At 35.0% G+C, this 18699-nt stretch overlaps 2 protein-coding genes across 6 annotated transcripts in view; both read right to left on the bottom strand.

Moving 5' to 3' along the window:
* Positions 1-582: 582 nt before the first annotated feature.
* On the bottom strand, positions 583-9647 carry LOC138709009 (transcription termination factor 4, mitochondrial). Its single transcript, XM_069839457.1, has 3 exons — positions 9524-9647; positions 2236-2988; positions 583-893 (listed from the first exon to the last, which is right to left on the bottom strand). Exons 2-3 carry the CDS (start codon positions 2979-2981, stop codon positions 653-655), a joined length of 987 nt encoding a protein of 328 aa, XP_069695558.1. The 5' UTR covers positions 2982-2988; positions 9524-9647; the 3' UTR covers positions 583-652.
* A 3180-nt stretch (positions 9648-12827) lies between these two features.
* Positions 12828-18699, bottom strand: part of LOC138709008 (U4/U6.U5 tri-snRNP-associated protein 1) — a 76963-nt gene continuing 71091 nt past the window's right edge. For all 5 annotated transcript variants that reach the window (XM_069839451.1, XM_069839454.1, XM_069839455.1 and 2 more), the window contains 4 exons: positions 17710-17850; positions 17430-17511; positions 14552-14664; positions 12828-13192 (listed from right to left, as the gene is read on the bottom strand). In XM_069839451.1, coding sequence (XP_069695552.1) covers positions 13165-13192; positions 14552-14664; positions 17430-17511; positions 17710-17850 — 364 coding nt within the window. In that variant the 3' untranslated portion in view covers positions 12828-13164. The remainder of the gene's footprint in view (positions 13193-14551; positions 14665-17429; positions 17512-17709; positions 17851-18699) is intronic.

The raw sequence follows: 18699 nt of genomic DNA, 5'->3' as shown, positions 1-18699 counted from the left end.
TTACATAACCTTACCGTTTGTTTTAAGTTCGCATTTATAGACTGGGGGAAAAAAAAGACAGACGTATATCATGGCCTGCTGGAGTATAGTAAACACAGAAAACATTTTATAGCAACAATGTAGAAGTATGATATTTTGGTGTTCAGAAGTTGCGTCATTAAACAGAAACCAACATGGAGAATTCATTGCAACTAATTAGAAATTCGTCTTTCAGGTATATAATAAACGATCTTCGCACAAAATAATGTACGATACACGAGCAGTATGTTTGTTTTCATGTTCTCGGAAATTAAAAAAGCTCAACTACGTTTCGCTTTTTCAATCTTTTCCTCGACCATGAAAACGTCAACATACCGCTCTTGTAACGTATATTACTATTTCGCATTATTATACAAATTCATGGTATTTCGCAATTCAAAAGGAGTTTTTTTGGGAGGTTATGGGAAGACTTACAAATGGTGTAAAAAATTTGCAAAAAGAGAATAATCCACATTATTGCATCTACGAATTTCATGGATCTCTAGCGATATAGAATACTTCATTACAAAGTTGGTAATACAGGTATCTAAAAAAAAAAGTGTGTTATCAAGCTTTTCCTCAGATTTTATTAAGAACAACATTACATGTAATTACTATTACTACAAAACAGTATTCACTCATCATCAGATGAGTCATCATCACTCCCACTCACATTTTCTTCATCCAATTGTTCACTGTACATTTCCCTGAAGACTTCCAACTCTTCCACTGTGAGGCTATTAGCTACTTCTGATATAAACTTAACATCACTAGTGTCTGTGATCTGACTTAGACGTGGGTTATTGCTCCATGGTTGTTGTGCCTGTTCTTTTCTGGTCTTTTTTATTCTTCCTGGTGTGATATAGATTCCAGCTCTGTAAAATAAAATACAGTAACATATAAAATTCAATTACCGCATAGATTGTGAGGTCACAAAGTGGACATACCCTCTATGTATTCTTATTTCACTTACTTTGTGAATGTTGAATGTAAACATTGGTACCCCCATGTTTACGTTGGTATCATGCTACCTTGGTAACTATGCAGTTATAAACAAACATGGTTGACCAGAGTCAGTTTACCATTGAACAAAGATTAATGATAGTGATTTGACTTCATGAAAGAAGTCATATCGGGGACATTGTGGAAACAGTGAAGATGAAATTTCATGACCCCTTCAGTTTGGAACTAATAAGGAAAGCAACAATGTTGGGGTGGGAAAAACGTGCATTAGCGACACTTCAAATTGTAAGTGTGCCAATATCTTAATATGACCTTTCCCAACCGGTGGATTGGAAGAGGATCTGCAGATGATCAAGCTCCTTTTGCCTGGCCTCCACAAAGTCCCGATCTTACAACACCTGATAATGCTCTCTGGGGGGGTTCATCAAGGACAAAATGCGAAATCACCGTTATAACACAATTATTAAGAGCAGCTATGGAAGATGCCCTCAACAAAGTGACCCTTGATTATCTTCGCAAAATATCTGCTAGGATATGGTGCAGAATTTAGCTGTGCTAAAAATGAAGGTCTTCATACCGATGTCTTGGATCATTAAACTATTAGATACATGTTCATATCTATCAATCAATCAATCAATCAATCAATCAATCATAACCATCACAGTGCCGTAATATATGGAAGCCAAAATCTATACAGTATGTCCATTTTGAGGTTCCTCAGAAGGGAAAAGTGAAATTTATTATTATTATTATTTGCAGTATAGAGGTATTCTTGACGATTGAAAAAGGAAAAACAATAAAAAAAATATTATTTAAGATTAAATTTAAAGATGAAAAAACCCACTGGCAGGCAATGAAAACAATGAATAAACTAGATCAAGAAGAATCTGAAAGTAAAAGATATAACTGAACAGAAAAGTGAAGTAACATAAAAAACGCAGGAGATACAATAGACTAAATAGAAAGCAGAATTTGCAATCAACCCTCTAACCCTGCGGTCACCAGCACAGTGTACCCTCGGGCTAGCGTCTCTTACCCATGGATAAGAAACTGCACTGTCGTGCATCTGAGGCTGCTGGCTGGCATGTTTTCTCTCTCTCCCTTCTGCACGACAGTGCATATTCTGAGACACTCCTTACCCTTCATTCATTTCAGGGCATGATGACGACCACTGCTCTAATCAGAGGACATAATAAGCAGATGATATGATGATGATAATGATGGTGGAGAAATAAGTAGGATTATGATACTAACCTTTGTAAAAAGACATGTCTTGTCTTTATCTCATCCAAAGAACGATTAAACATATAGCACTTGGTTATATTCTCCTTCTTTGTATCTATCTTCATAACATCTTCTACATAAGCCAACTTTGCTTCCACGTCTTTCCAATTTTGAAACAAAAGAGATGGGCAGTTCTGCAGTAGCTTTGTAACATTCTTCCCACGTGATTTAGCTAATGATTGAAGCAATGGTATCCTGCGTGAGAGCTCCCTCCCTCGAACAGAAAGGAAATGTGGGCACTCTACCAGCAAATTCAGTACATTTTCAAATCCTAATTGACAATTCAACCACACTTCCATTGACGAATTAAGTTCACCTTTCTCCACAATGTTAAGTAATTGTGGATAATGGATCAACATTTGTAAGCTATCTTTGGTTGTAAATCCATGATATTTTAATTCCTTGAAGTAGTTCTCCCACTGTAATGGAGACTTGGTCATTAATTCCGGAGATGTTTCTATAGCACTTAAAAGGTCATCAGGTTTAATTCCTTCCTTCACAGTAACTTCAAGTAATGATGCTATTTTCGGATTTTGAAATCTGTTATCACCACTTGTGGAAGCATTCAAAACTGCTGTACAATATCTACAGTTTAATATATCAATAGTCGAGTGATCTTTAACAAGAAAATTGAAATTTGAATGACCAGTTCTATTTTGAAACAAGGAACACCTTCTTAGTCCAAGTATCACATATGCTTTCTTGATTCCCTGCATACTCAATCTGTAAAAGAAATAAATCTTTGCTGTAATATCAACATAATTAGCTTTTAATCCACTCTTTTTTTCTTCTACATTAGGGGTATTAAACTGCCACGGTAGACTAGTGGCTAGAGCACTGTACTTCTAATCCTGTGGACCCAGGCTTGATCCCCGGTGTACCACCAATTTATAACTTGTATTGGACAAGCCCGTGGTACAGGTAACACAGCTCTGGGAGCTCCGGTTCCCCTGTGGCATCCCAACAAATCCCCATCACCATCTCCTACCATCGCCAGTGTAGCTAGACCAGCCTCCTTTGGCACACCCTGGGCAACAACTCTGTCGGTAAATTGGTCTACACAATTGGCTACACAACGAAAAATCAAATGCCTGCCATTAGCAAAATATATATATATATATATGGGGGATATTTAAAGTAGTAGCAGGGGTTTGAAATTTGTTGTGTAGTTGCTGTCTTTATCCCTTCTACTAGACATACTTAGATTTCATATAATGGAATAAAAATCAGTACAGCAGTGTACTTTTATAAGTTGTACTGTGTAATGTTAGCTTTTACATTCAGTTTACCATCTCATCCTAGTTTTAATCGTTGGTTAATAAATGTAACAAAAGCACCACTGAACAAAAAGTTTTTCAATGTAATGCTACATATAAGGATAATTATTTCAATGAAAGACGGGAAGCAAGTCGTACACTTAGGAATAAAAAGAGAGGTTACTTGAAGGAAAAACTGAATGAAGTAGAAACAAATAGTAAGAATAAAAACATTCGAGATTTATATAAGGGTATAAAGGAATTTAAGAACGGATATCAGCCAAGGGTAAAGTGATCAAGGATGAGAATGGTGACTTGCTTGCAGACTCTCCATCAATCCTAAACAGATGGAAAAATTATTTTGCGCAACTACTAAATGTACATAGGCCAAATAGAAATGATCGGGACGAAATTGAAATACAAACTGCTGAGCCATTTATACCCGAACCCATGCTTTCAGAAGTCGAAATTGCGATAGAAAATCTGAAAAAGTACAAGTCTCCAGGTATCGATCAAATTCCAGCAGAATTACTACAAGAGGGTGGGAGTGCATTATATAGCGAAATTTATAAACTTGTACTTGCTATTTGGGAAAAGGAAATTGTACCAGAACAATGGAAGGAGTCCATAATTGTACCTATTTTTAAAAAGGGGGACAAAACCAACTGTGGTAACTTTCGAGGAATATCACTTTTGTTGACGTCGTACAAAATTTTGTCCAATATTCTTTTGAGAAGATTAACTCCGTACGTAGATGAAATTATTGGGGATCATCAGTGCGGTTTTCGGCGTAATAGATCGACTATTGATCAGATTTTTTGTATTCGACAGATAATGGAGAAAAAATGGGAGTATAAGGGTACAGTACATCAGTTATTCATAGATTTCAAAAAGGCTTATGACTCGGTTAAGAGGGAAGTATTATATGATATTCTTATTGAATTTGGTATTCCCAAGAAACTAGTTCGATTAATTAAAATGTGTCTCAGTGAAACATACAGCAGAGTCCGTATAGGTCAGTTTCTATCTGATGCTTTTCCAATTCACTGCGGGCTAAAGCAGGGAGATGCACTATCACCTTTACTTTTTAACTTCGCTCTAGAATATGCCATTAGGAAAGTTCAGGATAACAGGCAGGGTTTGGAATTGAACGGGCTACATCAGCTTCTTGTCTATGCAGATGACGTGAATATGTTAGGAGAAAATACACAAACGATTAGGGAAAACACGGAAATTTTACTTGAAGCAAGTAGAGCGATCGGTTTGGAAGTAAATCCCGAAAAGACAAAGTATATGATTATGTCTCGTGACCAGAATATTGTACGAAATGGAAATATAAAAATTGGAGATTTATCCTTCGAAGAGGTGGAAAAATTCAAATATCTTGGAGCAACAGTAACAAATATAAATGACACTCGGGAGGAAATTAAACGCAGAATAAATATGGGAAATGCGTGTTATTATTCGGTTGAGAAGCTCTTATCATCCAGTCTGCTGTCCAAAAATCTGAAAGTTAGAATTTATAAAACAGTTATATTACCGGTTCTTCTGTATGGTTGTGAAACTTGGACTCTCACTCTGAGAGAGGAACATAGGTTCAGGGTGTTTGAGAATAAGGTGCTAAGGAAAATATTTGGGGCTAAGCGGGATGAAGTTACAGGAGAATGGAGAAAGTTACACAACACAGAACTGCACGCATTGTATTCTTCACCTGACATAATTAGGAACATTAAATCCAGACGTTTGAGATGGGCAGGGTATGTAGCACGTATGGGCGAATCCAGAAATGCATATAGAGTGTTAGTTGGGAGACCGGAGGGAAAAAGACCTTTAGGGAGGCCGAGACGTAGATGGGAGGATAATATTAAAATGGATTTGAGGGAGGTGGGGTATGATGATAGAGACTGGATTAATCTTGCACAGGATAGGGACCGCTGGCGGGCTTATGTGAGGGCGGCAATGAACCTTCGGGTTCCTTAAAAGCCATTTGTAAGTAAGTAAGTAAGTAAATGTTACATATAAGAGTGACATTCCTTATATAGAGAGAAAAACTAAATAAGTATTAATAAAAATTTCAGAAAAAAATTAACTTACATTAAGAAAAGAACATGTGATCACCAAGCAGAAATGGTAATTCAGTAGAAAACTTTGCCAATATGACGGACATCAATGACATCATGGAGGATTAATGACATTTTAGATTTGGTTTGTTCAGGTTTCTGATATGTCTTCATTTTTGGTAGGCAGACCAAAAGCCTGAACAAACCAAATCTAATCTGTTATGGATCCTCAATGATGTCCACAATATTGGCCAATGTTTTCTTGACAATCCATTTTGAATCTTGTGTACACTACTTTTAACACTTGAATATAAGTAATTGATTAACATGAGTACCAGTCCACTAGTTAATCAATTACTTATATTCAACTGTTAAAAGTAGTGTATGGAAGATTCAAAATGGATTATGAAGACAACAGCTGTAAGCCGCACAGACTTACATAATTAACACAAGTTAGTCCACTAGTTAATCAATTACTCAATGTTTTCTACTGAATTACCAGAGAAACTTAATCAATCAATCTTCTTAATATATCCAGCTGTTTGCTGACAAAATAAAGTCCACTATAGTCCACTGTAGTCTATTCAGTTGTTGTTTTTCACGAGAAATGGAGGGTACTTTTATCAGTATTCATTACAGATGCCTGTTGCTAGTAGCCAGAGTTGGGGTGTAATCAATATATACTGCAGGGCTATGTCTTCAGCAACTGGTACTGATGATTTTAATTTACTTCTTTTGTGGTTTATGAATGGACATTATAGAAGAATGTGTTCCAGATCTTCATCATGATTATTACACCACAGACAAGTAGGATTAGGAGAAACTTAAGATTAATACTAAACTAGTAAAAATATCTCCAGTATCTGTTTGCACAAGAACAAGCATTTCAAAAACTGTATGAAAAGCAACAAGTGACTAAAGAGAACAAAGACCAATCTTCCGTATTACTTCAAATAACATTAACTTACATGCACTTTTCCATCACGGCATGTCACGTTTTTTCTTTACCCATTTAAAACCTGTTGAACTTCGATAAAGTTAGGATATTATAATTACTGCTCTACGTAAGTTATGTGGAAAAACATGATCTATGAAATGAAAGAAAATCAAATTAAGGGCAGGGACCATAGAGGGGCAATGTCAAATTGACATTTTGTATTAATTTAATAGTTACTCAGTTAATAGACTCCACCTAACCCCAATCTTCCACAAATGGGTGAGCCTAATACTTTATCTATAGTAGGTAGTCGTAGAACCGAGGAGCTGAGAACCAGCACCGGAGAGAAGATATTTCTCCGTTAAAAACCTATAGTAGTCGAGGTAATTCTTTACAATTGCGCTATCAAAGGATAGCAGATATCTGAATTGGTACCCACCTACTGAGCAAAATGCGTATATGCAATGCATACCAAAAGCCTGAACTAACCAAACCTAACCTGCCACTGATATTTAAGGTTATCAGATGTCCCGATTTTCGTATAAAAATCCCGAGTCCCGCTTCGATTCGAGCACCACTGAACAAAAAGTTTTTCCTAACCTAACTTCTGGAGAGTGGCGGGCAGTCTAAAGCATTGCTGCATGAAAGTCACACAGGAACAAGTGGAGAAATTATGGAAACGAACATAACGATAACGATAAAGTAAATAAATAAATACAAATATGTGGACGTTGTGAACAGTCAGTGAAAGTAAATAGAAACAGTTTTGTTTTTAATTGCGGCAAATATTATACACCACCAAAAAACAAGTTGAGAAGTTTCAGGGAGAACGTAACTGAAACTAACCAAACCTAACTTCTGGAGAGTGATGGGGTAAGCTCCAGCCTGGCTGCATGAAAATCACCCGGGAAAAAGTGGAGAAATAGTGGATAGAAACGATATCGCTAAAGTAAATAATGGTGAAACGTTGAGGTAGTTCTGGTGATTTCGGAAGATAAATCGTTGACTTTATAACAGGATTGTGTCTAAACTAGTGCTGAGGTAGTTCCCTTCGTACTCCACTTATAAACCTTGCATATATAAATCTATGACAGGTTAGGTTTGATTAGTTTAGGTTTTTGTTATGGTATCCCTTGCATATATGATAAACCCACAAAAAAAACCCGGGTATTTTCCTAGTAACCGGTACTTGTTACATAGACCACTCTTACACTAAACCTGGAGTAATTTAAGCTTATTAATCAAATAAATGATTCTACTTATTGTTTTTTATATGCTCACCTATATGTAATTTCTATTTTATACATATTTCATTGTTATTTTCCATCCGAAGATCATTAATAACGATGAATATTACTTAATATCTCCTATCCTTCTTCAAATAATGTTTATATGCCATATTAAATTTCATTTGTTTACATAAGTTAACAATGATGCACATTAGGAGCAACATATAAGAAATTATTTTCCTACACAATGCACGCTATATTCACGTTGTTTTGAAATGATTAATCGAAGATGGTTTGCTTATTGTTTATTATACGCATGTAATTTCTATTCCATATGTTTTTTTTCTATCCCACGATCATTAAGAATGGTGAATATTATTCATGCATGTTTCCGGTATTTCTTAAAATAATGTTATGTGGCATGTTACTTTTCAATTGTCGTTATTTACGTAAAAATGATGCGCCACAAAATAATAATAATTTCGTACTCCACATCCTACAATTTATTATATTCACATTTGTTTTTCAGTGATTTATTAAAGAATGTACCGGTACCTTCAACTCAAATGTAATGGACCGGTTAATTATTATAAATTAATTGCACAAGGGCTTGGGGGCCGTCCACAACAGCAAGAAAGAACATCATAAAATATAAGTCGTACCTTCAACTCAAAGGTGATGGACCGGTTTATTAGGCTACTATAAATTAATTGCATGAAGGTTTGGGGACCAAGTCCCCAACAGGGGTTTTTAAGGGTCGGAGCCCCCTAAAACAAGAAAGAACACATTATAAAATGCAACTCGTACCTTCAACTCAAATGTGATGGACCGGTTAATTACTATAAATTAATTGCACGAAGGTTTGGGGACCAAGTCCCCAACAGGGGTTTTTAGGGGGCAAGAAAGAACACATTATAAAATGTAACTCGTACCTTCAACCCAAAGGTGATGGACCGGTTAATTACTATAAATTAATTGCATGAAGGTTTGGGGGCCCAAGTCCCCAACAGGGGTTTTTAGGGGGCGGAGCCCCCTAAAACAAGAAAGAACACATTATAAAATGTAACTCGTACCTTCAACCCAAAGGTGATGGACCGGTTAATTATTATAAATTAATTGCATGAGGGTTTGGGGACCAAGTCACCAACAGGGGTTTCCCCTAAAACAAGAAAGAACACATTATAAAATGTAACTCGTACCTTCAACCCAAAGGTGATAATATAATAATATAATTATGTTGTACGTAGCAAGATCGATTATTCAATTGATAGGATATTTTATGAGGTTGTCACGACTGAGATATCTATTGTCAATTGCTTTTATTTGTCAGAAGGCCTTGACTGACGTGTATATAAGGTCTGGCGCTCTTAGGGGTGGAGGTCGGGGTTTGGGATGACTATCTCAGCGCTAGTTTCACCTGGATTTCTTGTGGAGATGGAGTTGATAGTATAATGCAAGACATAACAAAAGTATAACGAACCAAACCTAACCTGTCGCAGATTCGTTTATGCAAGGCGTAGAAGCGGAAAGGAAATTAGCTCAGCGTTAGTTTAGCCTAAATGGTGAACGAAGGAAATTAACTCAGCGCTAGTTTAGCCTAAATAATTATTACAATAAGTAAATCTGTACAGTTTCCGAGTCTTTCAGAATTATACGATTTACACTAACGTGCAGTTATGTACAATTGTAGATTTAATAATAGACCGGCTACGTTGGAAGTGGAATATGTTCTCAAAATAAAATCCAAATACTCAATATATTTATATTAGAACTCACACTAGTAAGTGATTCTCTCGTTTCCCCAATTTTTCTTCAGCGAAAACATAACCTATATTCAATTTCAAAGGCCTAGAATTGCCGTCTGCCACTGCCTTCTCGATCACTAGGACAGTGCAACAAAGTCAAACAACTGCCGATTATGTTCCAAATTGCCAACTATTAAACATTCATTTCCCACCGTTGCCCAATGTTGGTAATTTTTTTTTATAAAAGCAGTTCCCTTTCCAATCTTGAACCGAATGCAGTTTATTTGGCAGTATTTTCAGTGTTGTCGTTTACAGTCGCGCTCAAACCTCCTGGCGTTCGCGACGTTGTCATAGTTACTCTCTTCGCGCCTCTTCCCCCCCCCTCTCTAAGCGGCAGTAGTTTTAAAACTGTGGAGCGCGACCCTTTACCTGAGATTAGTTTGATAGGGAGGTGCAAAATAATAATAATAATAATAATAATAATAATAATCATCATCATCAGATTGCGTCGAATAAAATTAAAAGTCACAAAATATAGGAAAAATTAGTTGATTCAGATGTAAATAGGCCTAATCATACTCGCTCAGTTTATATAAGTTTTTGTAATAGTTTTACTTTTATTAGGGTTGATAAAGTTGTCGAATAATACAATGGCGCAGTGTGATAAAATAAATTGAATGATAGGCTTGATTTGAAATAGCCCCATCACATTATATTGAAAGAGATGGAGAATGCTCTCCACTCCACCGAATCTCTCCCCCCCCCCCCCCCCCTTAAGGTTTTTATTTCTTCTTTCTCCAACAGCTTTTCACTCAAATACACGGGGAGTTTTCTTTTGGCAGAAGTGAAGTGCGAATCATGTATTTCAATAAAGAAAAATGCTAACAGATAATGTATATAGATCAACTGACCAAAAAGGGTACGGAGATACCCTTTGTTGGACCTGAACCCGTGGTTGGAATCAGTTTACTCAGTACCAAAACCTCGGTTAAGACATGGATTAAGGAAAGACATAAAATTAGATGGCAATCCTATCCTGGACAAAAACTGGCCAGAAAACTGGTCCTAGGTCCAAACAACTCTCTTTCCTCATCTCTGCTCAAATTGGGCAGAAGAGGAATGAGAAGCGTAGTTGCATTAATTACTGGTCATGGTCACTTCAGGAAACACCTATGCACAGCGGAACTCAGAAACCCATGTGTCGAATGTGCAAACAGAAGGAAGAGACTGCTTCGCATATCCTGTTTGACTGTACATTCCTAGAAAGGAAAAGATTTTCCCTTTCCATAACAAGGGAAGATTTAGAAATGGACATTAATGTTGGAGCCAAAATACTGTTGCTAGTCAAAGGAACAGAGTTTGAAAGACAATGCTAGTGTCCATTCCAATAGGGATGTACAATAAGCCTTTTAGGCTTATGTGCAGGAGACCTTTAAAACTCCTTAAAGACAACCCCCCCCCCCCACCCATAACATAACATAACCTAGCCTAACCTACCCTACTGTATATAAGTCAAAATTAGTATACTCGTCTAATATGTGGACCCGGTTAATACGCAATTTACATGTGGTCCCTTGAACAGTGTCTTATCGGGGTTTTACTGTATTAATCCATAAAATTGGAACTGCTGGGGGTAGACATGTGATTTTTGTTTCTGTGTGTTCAGAAAACAATAAACAATCATCATATATACATGCAGGGTCCTAAAAAAATACTAATTTTTCCGAGCACATTTGTTATTTGATTTTGAGACTTTCTAAGCAGGCACACCTGCAAATGTCAGGAGGTTTGAGCGTGACTGTAGTCAACTGTCCTAAGACAGGTTTGAACCACATAAGTGACACCAATAAGGCATCACCATGGCTAACGAGAAAGACAGGCTATGGGATGAATCAGAGTCACATGGTTATCATGGTCTAGTCTTGGCAATCTTGACAATCGCCTAATATAAATACATGTTCAAAGTTCTAAAAAACAAAGGAATTGCCATATTAAGCTTATGTTAAATGTGCATTTAAAAGTGATGATGATGAATACGAGGAAGGAAGAAGGGGAAACCCGGTGCCGGCACGTAGTCTACTCCTGTAAAATAGAACCAAGGGGTCCATCAAGCTTAACATTCCTGTCCGACAGATGAATCACTATCAACAATGACATATATATGCCTTCTCTTCATATGCACTGCAGAGAGATTTGGGATTTAACCCCTTGCCTAATGTTAAGATTCAACTTTGCTAGTCTTAATCCACATTTATAATTAATTTATCATCAGGGTAACAATTCAGTGATAACAGATGCTTTTCTCCTTAGGACTGGAATTTAAGCAGACTGGGTAATATGAATGTATGGCTGTTATGTATGAGTGAAGAAATTTCGCTATTACTCTTCAACTTTTAAATCTATCCATTTACAATTTTTACAGTATACACACAATATTAACAGGCTATCTATCTCATATACTTTATTTTATAAAAAAATTTTAAACCTAAAAATATTGATTAAATTTCAGTTAAAAACAAAGTACCGGTATTTTAAGAACATTTTTCTCAGAAACCTTTTAGGTTCCTAAAAATTCAAGTATATTTCCAATGCAGCTGACTATATTTTCCGCCATTTTCATCACATTATGAATATTCGTTTAATAGAAAAAAATTATTTTCCTTACTGAAAAAAATTATTTACAATTTTTCATATTTTTTCATACTTTTCTGCTTGTAAAATCCATAATACTTTTGATAACTATGTGAAAATGTGCATGCTTCTTCACTACCATATGAAATAGGAATATACAAAATTTGAACCTCTTAGACCCAGTAGTTTCTGAGGAAAATGTTCCTAAAATACATATATTTTTAACTTAAATTTAATTAATACTTTTCAAGTTTAAAATTTTTTATAAAACCAAGTATATGAGGTAAAAACGATAAACTGAAAACCAAAATAAACCTGTAAATATTCTGCGTATGCTATAAAAATTGTAAATTGATTCAAAAGTTGAAGAATGATAGCAAAATTTCTTCAGTTTTACACAACTGCAATACTTTCAGACTATCCAGTCTCTTTAACATTGCCAGGCAAGCAAAATCCATAAACGTCCTAGACGGTTACCATATATGGAGGCAATGGGAACCATTTCTCAACAGACGTTTCACTGCCAATTAAATAATAGAATCTGGAAGATGCAAAATGACAGAGGGTGTCTGGGAGAACGTTTCAGGTTAGTTTCGTCTTAAAATGTCAATATGCATGTTAAAAAGAAACATGTTATCATTTAAAACAAAGATCTACAGTATAAGGAAAGATAAATAAAATGGGAACAATGAATACTCTTGAAGTCACTGATGTAGTCCTTATTCTTTAATAACTACCATCATCTGTAGTGCTATGTTTTTGGTTACCAAGATGATTACAAAAGATGTGAGGAAGATCCCCAGAACTGTTTTTAAACTACGAACACACACCACCGATATTTACTGCACTTCGCTTCCATTTTCACAGACACTATCAGCAACTGTAGTCTCTTCCTTGATGCTTTCAATGTGAAAATTGTAAATTTTATTGTGATATATTTAAAAATAATGTTGGTGCTCCAAAAATTAACTAATAAAATACATTTTGACATTCAATTATTGTTAATGCAGCTAGACAATAAGTCTTCATTTCTTCCACACTTCACAATTTTGTCTTCGAGATAGTTGTTCTGAAAGAAAGAAAAGTGCGAAAATCAGCAATGTATAATGATCCAAAAAGAATAGCCAAGATCAAAATCATGAGAAATGTTCATTTGATAAACGATATGAAAAAAATACATGTTAATGTAACCAATGTTGATGTCATAGAAACTAATTTCAGTCCATTCCATAACATCATTTTGCCATAAATTCACATGTATAATTTTAAATATAGGAATCAAATTAAATACAACACAATGTTTCAAATAGCTAATGCATTACTCCCACATGAAAAACTCGCAAATCGTCCTGACAATGTTACTTGCGTTTTCGCATTGAAACTCGAGAACTGAAGATGGATAGGTTCAAGGAAAACTATTTGGCATAAAAAACATTGAGAGAGTATGTTTCACTATTATGGAAGCAAATAATTTTCAAAATGTCTAGTATTTATTGAAAATAAATCCGAACAATTTTTATTTGAACTTCTTATGGACTTAGTTTGCACAAGACACTAGTGTATAAAAAAATATTTTTTTTATTTTTATTTTAGTAGGTTATTTTACGACCCTTCATCAACATCCTAGGTTATTTAGCGTCTGAATGAGATGAAGGTGATAATGCCAGGGTCCAGCACCAAAAGTTACCCAGCATTTGCTCATATTGGGTTGAGGGAAAACCCTGGAAAAAAACCTCAACCAGGTAACTTGTCCCGACCAGGAATCGAACCCTGGCCACCTGGTTTTGCGGCCAGATGCGCTAACCAATACTCGACAAGTGTGGACAAATTTATTGTTCAAGAAATTTAATTCAATTTAATTGTATCAAATTCCTGTTGCTCACGATCAAATTTTTGTAAAACCGAGTTTGGTTAAACATTGAATACAACTTTTCCCAAATAAAGCAGGTCTTATTTTCGTCAAATATTGGATGAAACCAACGAATCAGCAAAGCAGGTGTGTGGAAACAGCGCTATCTGGTGTGCAGATTGTGAAGTTCAAACAAACATTAAACAAAGAAGTTGCAAGTCTTTTACTAGACGAATGACAATTACAGATTTCATTAGAGAAAACAGTACAAAATATTTCTCATATTATGGCAGAGCAAACATACTGTAGCGTCAAATTCACTGCATAGATGGAATAGTGTTTATGAGAGAAATTGGATGAAAAATTTGACTGTGAGCAAGGAACCAATGTCATAAAATATTTGTAACATCTTTCGTAATATTTATTGTACGAAAAATATGATCGTGAACAACAGGCATAACTAATTTATTTCTTCACTTAAAGCAGAAACTGCTTCAACATTACGACGACAGATTTACACTTAAATGGCAGTGTAAATTCTTAATAGTTATTACAGCATCAAAACTATTATACACTTACGTTTGTTTACTGCCACTTAGGACTACAAATGGAGACTGCGTTTCTTTTTGTTTCTGTTGTAGGAGGCTCAGAGTTCCCAATGGAGTGTCTGTTGAACTCATTTGTTTCATCAACTGAAAGAAAGCACATTCATTCCAATTTGTTTATATTACCGGTACTTCTTGTCATGCAAGTTCTGTGTATTTGATGCTTTTTATAACAGTCCTTTTATTTCAAATCATGTGTTTTCACTCAACTAAATTATTTATCTAAGCCATCTCGCCGGATTTGAAACTACAATATACTATATGAAGAGTCCACTGCAAGAATGATGGATGTCACTTTCTTGTCGAAAATGAACTAAGACTGTCAATGCATAGCTTAAGACATATAGAATGTGAGAGAGTTATATGGCATTAACACTGATAGTCATTGTCCAGTAATGATCGGAAAATCACAGTTAAGCTTTGAGCACTAAGCATTTCAAACTTTCAATAGGGATATCCTGAACTAGCACCAACAGATAGCGCTTTGTTTTTCGGTATATAAACATTGAGGATATACGTAGTGAATTAGTATATTATATACTCTTAAAAACAACTAAAAATGGCAAATTTTTGTTATGTTCCTACATGTAAACACTAGGGAAAGCTTTTTGTCTTCAATCAGATCCCGAAATATTCTGAATATATGCTTTAAATCTTAAAAAATATGAGTAATTAAATTGCGCCTCGAAAGTGCTAGCTATTAAATAAAAGTAACTACGGAATTGTTGACTACAGTTTCATTTTGGAAGAGGAAAAAGTAAAATTAATAAAAACCTATGCAACCTCGACAGCGAGCTATGTTAGCTTAGATTATATGCAGTAGTTGTAGGAGTCTCCGAAGTTTATGCCTGCAGTAAACTCTCGATAAACTGGGATGTTTATTATCCAGGACGATCCGTAGTGGAACCCATTTCGTGAATAATGTTTTTATGTACTGTACCCTAATTATTAAAACCATGTTTTAACTTCAAATTTTCAAACTCATCCTACATAGTATTCAAAACTGCATGTCCTTAACCTACAAAACACACGACTAATCGTGATACTACTGCGATCATATTATGTCATCCTATTAAAAATTGCATTTGATCTTTATGCAACTACAGAAAAAATACAATTAATTCAATCTCGATAATCTCTTCCCTATAAAAAAACATATTGGTGGCTGCATAACCTGTTTTTAGCGTACGGTTCTTAAATACTAATTATTAAAGAGGGCAATAACACTTTCGACATATTTCCTATTTTTTTATTCGTGCATATTGTTCTCAAAGTTCTCGTTTAGGTTCATGAACATTCAATTTACTCGTATTTATATTCTGCATACTGCAGATTTCCCCACCCATCTCGGGGAATCGCTGAATATTATACAGGTTTACGTTATTATTTACTGTAAATTAAATTAAATTATGAGGTAAGAAAATATTGAATTATATTAGGTTATACGAAATAACTGTAAATATAATTTTGACACGCACAGAAAACCAACCGGCAGGAAAACGTAATCAACTGAGGCATATGACAAGACATAGCCCTACAACATGTTGCGCCGCATGGAACGCTCCTGCCATCTGACGGTAAAACTTCGCACAAGATATCCCTATTGCTTCTCCTGAAAAATGTATTCCAAATGACATCCATCATTCTTGCAGTGGACTCTTAATATACTATATCTTCATGTATTTTTTTTTTTTTTCGGATTTTTCTATTATGTTCAATTTCAAAGTCGTATTTCCATTAAAAAAAATCAAGCATTTATTTCCAACAATTCTGTTGATATGCAGACAATGTTTAGCATGACTAACCAATTTGGACAATTCTGTGTTATGACCTTTGCTTCTTCGAAAAATGTCTGGCCTTCTTAAATAATTTAGAGATAAACTAAGGTATCTTAACACTGACTGTTGATCAATGTGATGAAACTGTTCTTATTTTAAACAGATGTTAGATAACTGGAAGTTATTCATTTGATGTTCAAGCAAATCTGATAGATGTTAATGAAATTGGCCATTAATCTGTCATTTACTGAAGAAGATACGACAGTAAAAACATCCAAATTTACTAATCACATGTGTTAGAAACTGTGTTCAGACCATCTCAAGCTCAAACAAACCAGAATAGACTTTTTCAACCTTTGACATAAACTGTAGGAAATGTAGCTCAACCAAGATTGACAGTGGCAGATTTCGATACATACATAGAATAATCTGTAATGTATGCAACTGTTTTGTCCTGTTAAAAATACTCTTATTTATCAGTTTACTACAGAATGGCCTTCGAAAATCTCTAAAATAGGTTCCACCCTTAGCATGTCATAAGAAATAATGGTCCTACAAATTTTTATTATTAATCCCGCAACATTATTATCAACCTCTAATATTAAATCTTTCTTCAGTTAAAAAACTCTCTTATTTAGTACATCTCGTTAAAAAAAGTTTCAATTTATCATACTTTTTACATAAATGTCTCTGTTCTTGTGAGACAAGTTCACTTCAGGGAACTCTTACAAATGCAATCTGACAGGTTATAAATGATTTCATTTCTACCTATATGTATGATACACAGATATCTATTCTTTTAAATAACACCTTACACCAAACTTGTTAAATCACAGCAGCAACTGAAGGAAATTTTGTATCCCTGTATCATATACATGAGCATAGGAACAAAGACAATTCTGTTTCTAAGGGGAAATTACAGATAAAATAAAGAGTAACTTCCTTCCAGGGCGAATATTGAACTTGACAGAATATCATATAAGCCAGCACTGGCTGATAATGCCAAATGAAGAGACAAGACAAGGCCAATTGCCAATGTAACAACTCTTACTTTACTTCAAGACAATGACTTACCCCTTCCTGCTCATTCTTCTTCATTCGCTTTTCTACTTTATTTTTTCCAGGTCCTTTGCCATGGAATTTATGAGACAGATACCTGAAAAATTAAATTTAAAAAGCTCAAATGCACTGCTATTAGACTGAACCAGTTTGATTCACTTCATAAATAATTTTCAATTTCAATCTTAATGTCCTTAACAAAATGGAATTTTCAAGACCAAAAAGATTCAAAGAAAAAATCAAACTGTAGGATGTACCACAATTTTAACTGTTAAAATTATTTTTCTTTAATTACCTGAAAGCTTCCTTTGCATTAAGCACATGGCCATCGTCATCTATATAGTCTAATTTAACATTTGGTTTATATCCGTCTTTCTCTTTGAAGTCTGAAGTTGGACCACTGTAGCGTTCACGTCGACCAAATTTATCATCATCACTGAAAAACATTACATACCATCAAATGAAAATATTACAAAACAGATCATACACATACATAGCATCCTCCCTGAGACTCAAGTGACAACATTCCTATCTACAAATACAATGAAGCTCGGTTCGATTTCTGGTAGGAAAGTGGAAAGTTATTTCCAAAGGTGTGTGCACTGATGGTGTCTGAACACTATCTAATGCATGAAGTTTTCCTTTCATACGCTTCAAAATGACATATTTGATATGTGGATGAGCGTTGCAAAGGGGTAGTGAAGTGCATTTCATCTATAATCTCTCCTACCCAATACAATTTCCATCCTCACCTGCATGTAGTGCAAAATGTTGTAAACAAATGAGACTCTAGCAGTACGGAGTGTCTACAGTGAACCTCCAACATTTGACAGTATATTTTACATTTAATGTCAGGAAGTATAGCTGTCATTCTGATCGAAAAATAACCACAGACTCAAAAAGTTTATATAACAATTTCGTAGTACACGTCAGAGTCATAGTAACGACAACAATGCTGCAACAATTAATCTATACTAATAATAAATCTGTAGCCAAAATTTTTCTGGTAAATTTTCGATTTTCTAAAAATAATTGGTGTTAACATGTATAATTAACCATTCTGAAACCGAAAATCGCTTTTTTTTAATTTTTGTTTGTATGTCTATCTGTCTGTCTATCTGTATGTTTGTTACCTTTTCACGCGATAATGGCTGAATGGATTTCGATGAAAATTGGAATATAAATTAAGTTCGTTGTAACTTAGATTTTAGGCTATATGACATTCAAAATACGTTATTTAAAAGGGGGGTTATAAGGGGGCCTGAATTAAATAAATCGAAATATC

The sequence above is a fragment of the Periplaneta americana genome, chromosome 11, assembly GCF_040183065.1.
Source record: "Periplaneta americana isolate PAMFEO1 chromosome 11, P.americana_PAMFEO1_priV1, whole genome shotgun sequence".
Lineage (NCBI taxonomy): Eukaryota > Metazoa > Arthropoda > Insecta > Blattodea > Blattidae > Periplaneta > Periplaneta americana.
The sequence above is the reverse complement of the archived record's forward strand: the minus strand, read 5'-3'. Positions and strand labels throughout refer to the sequence as shown.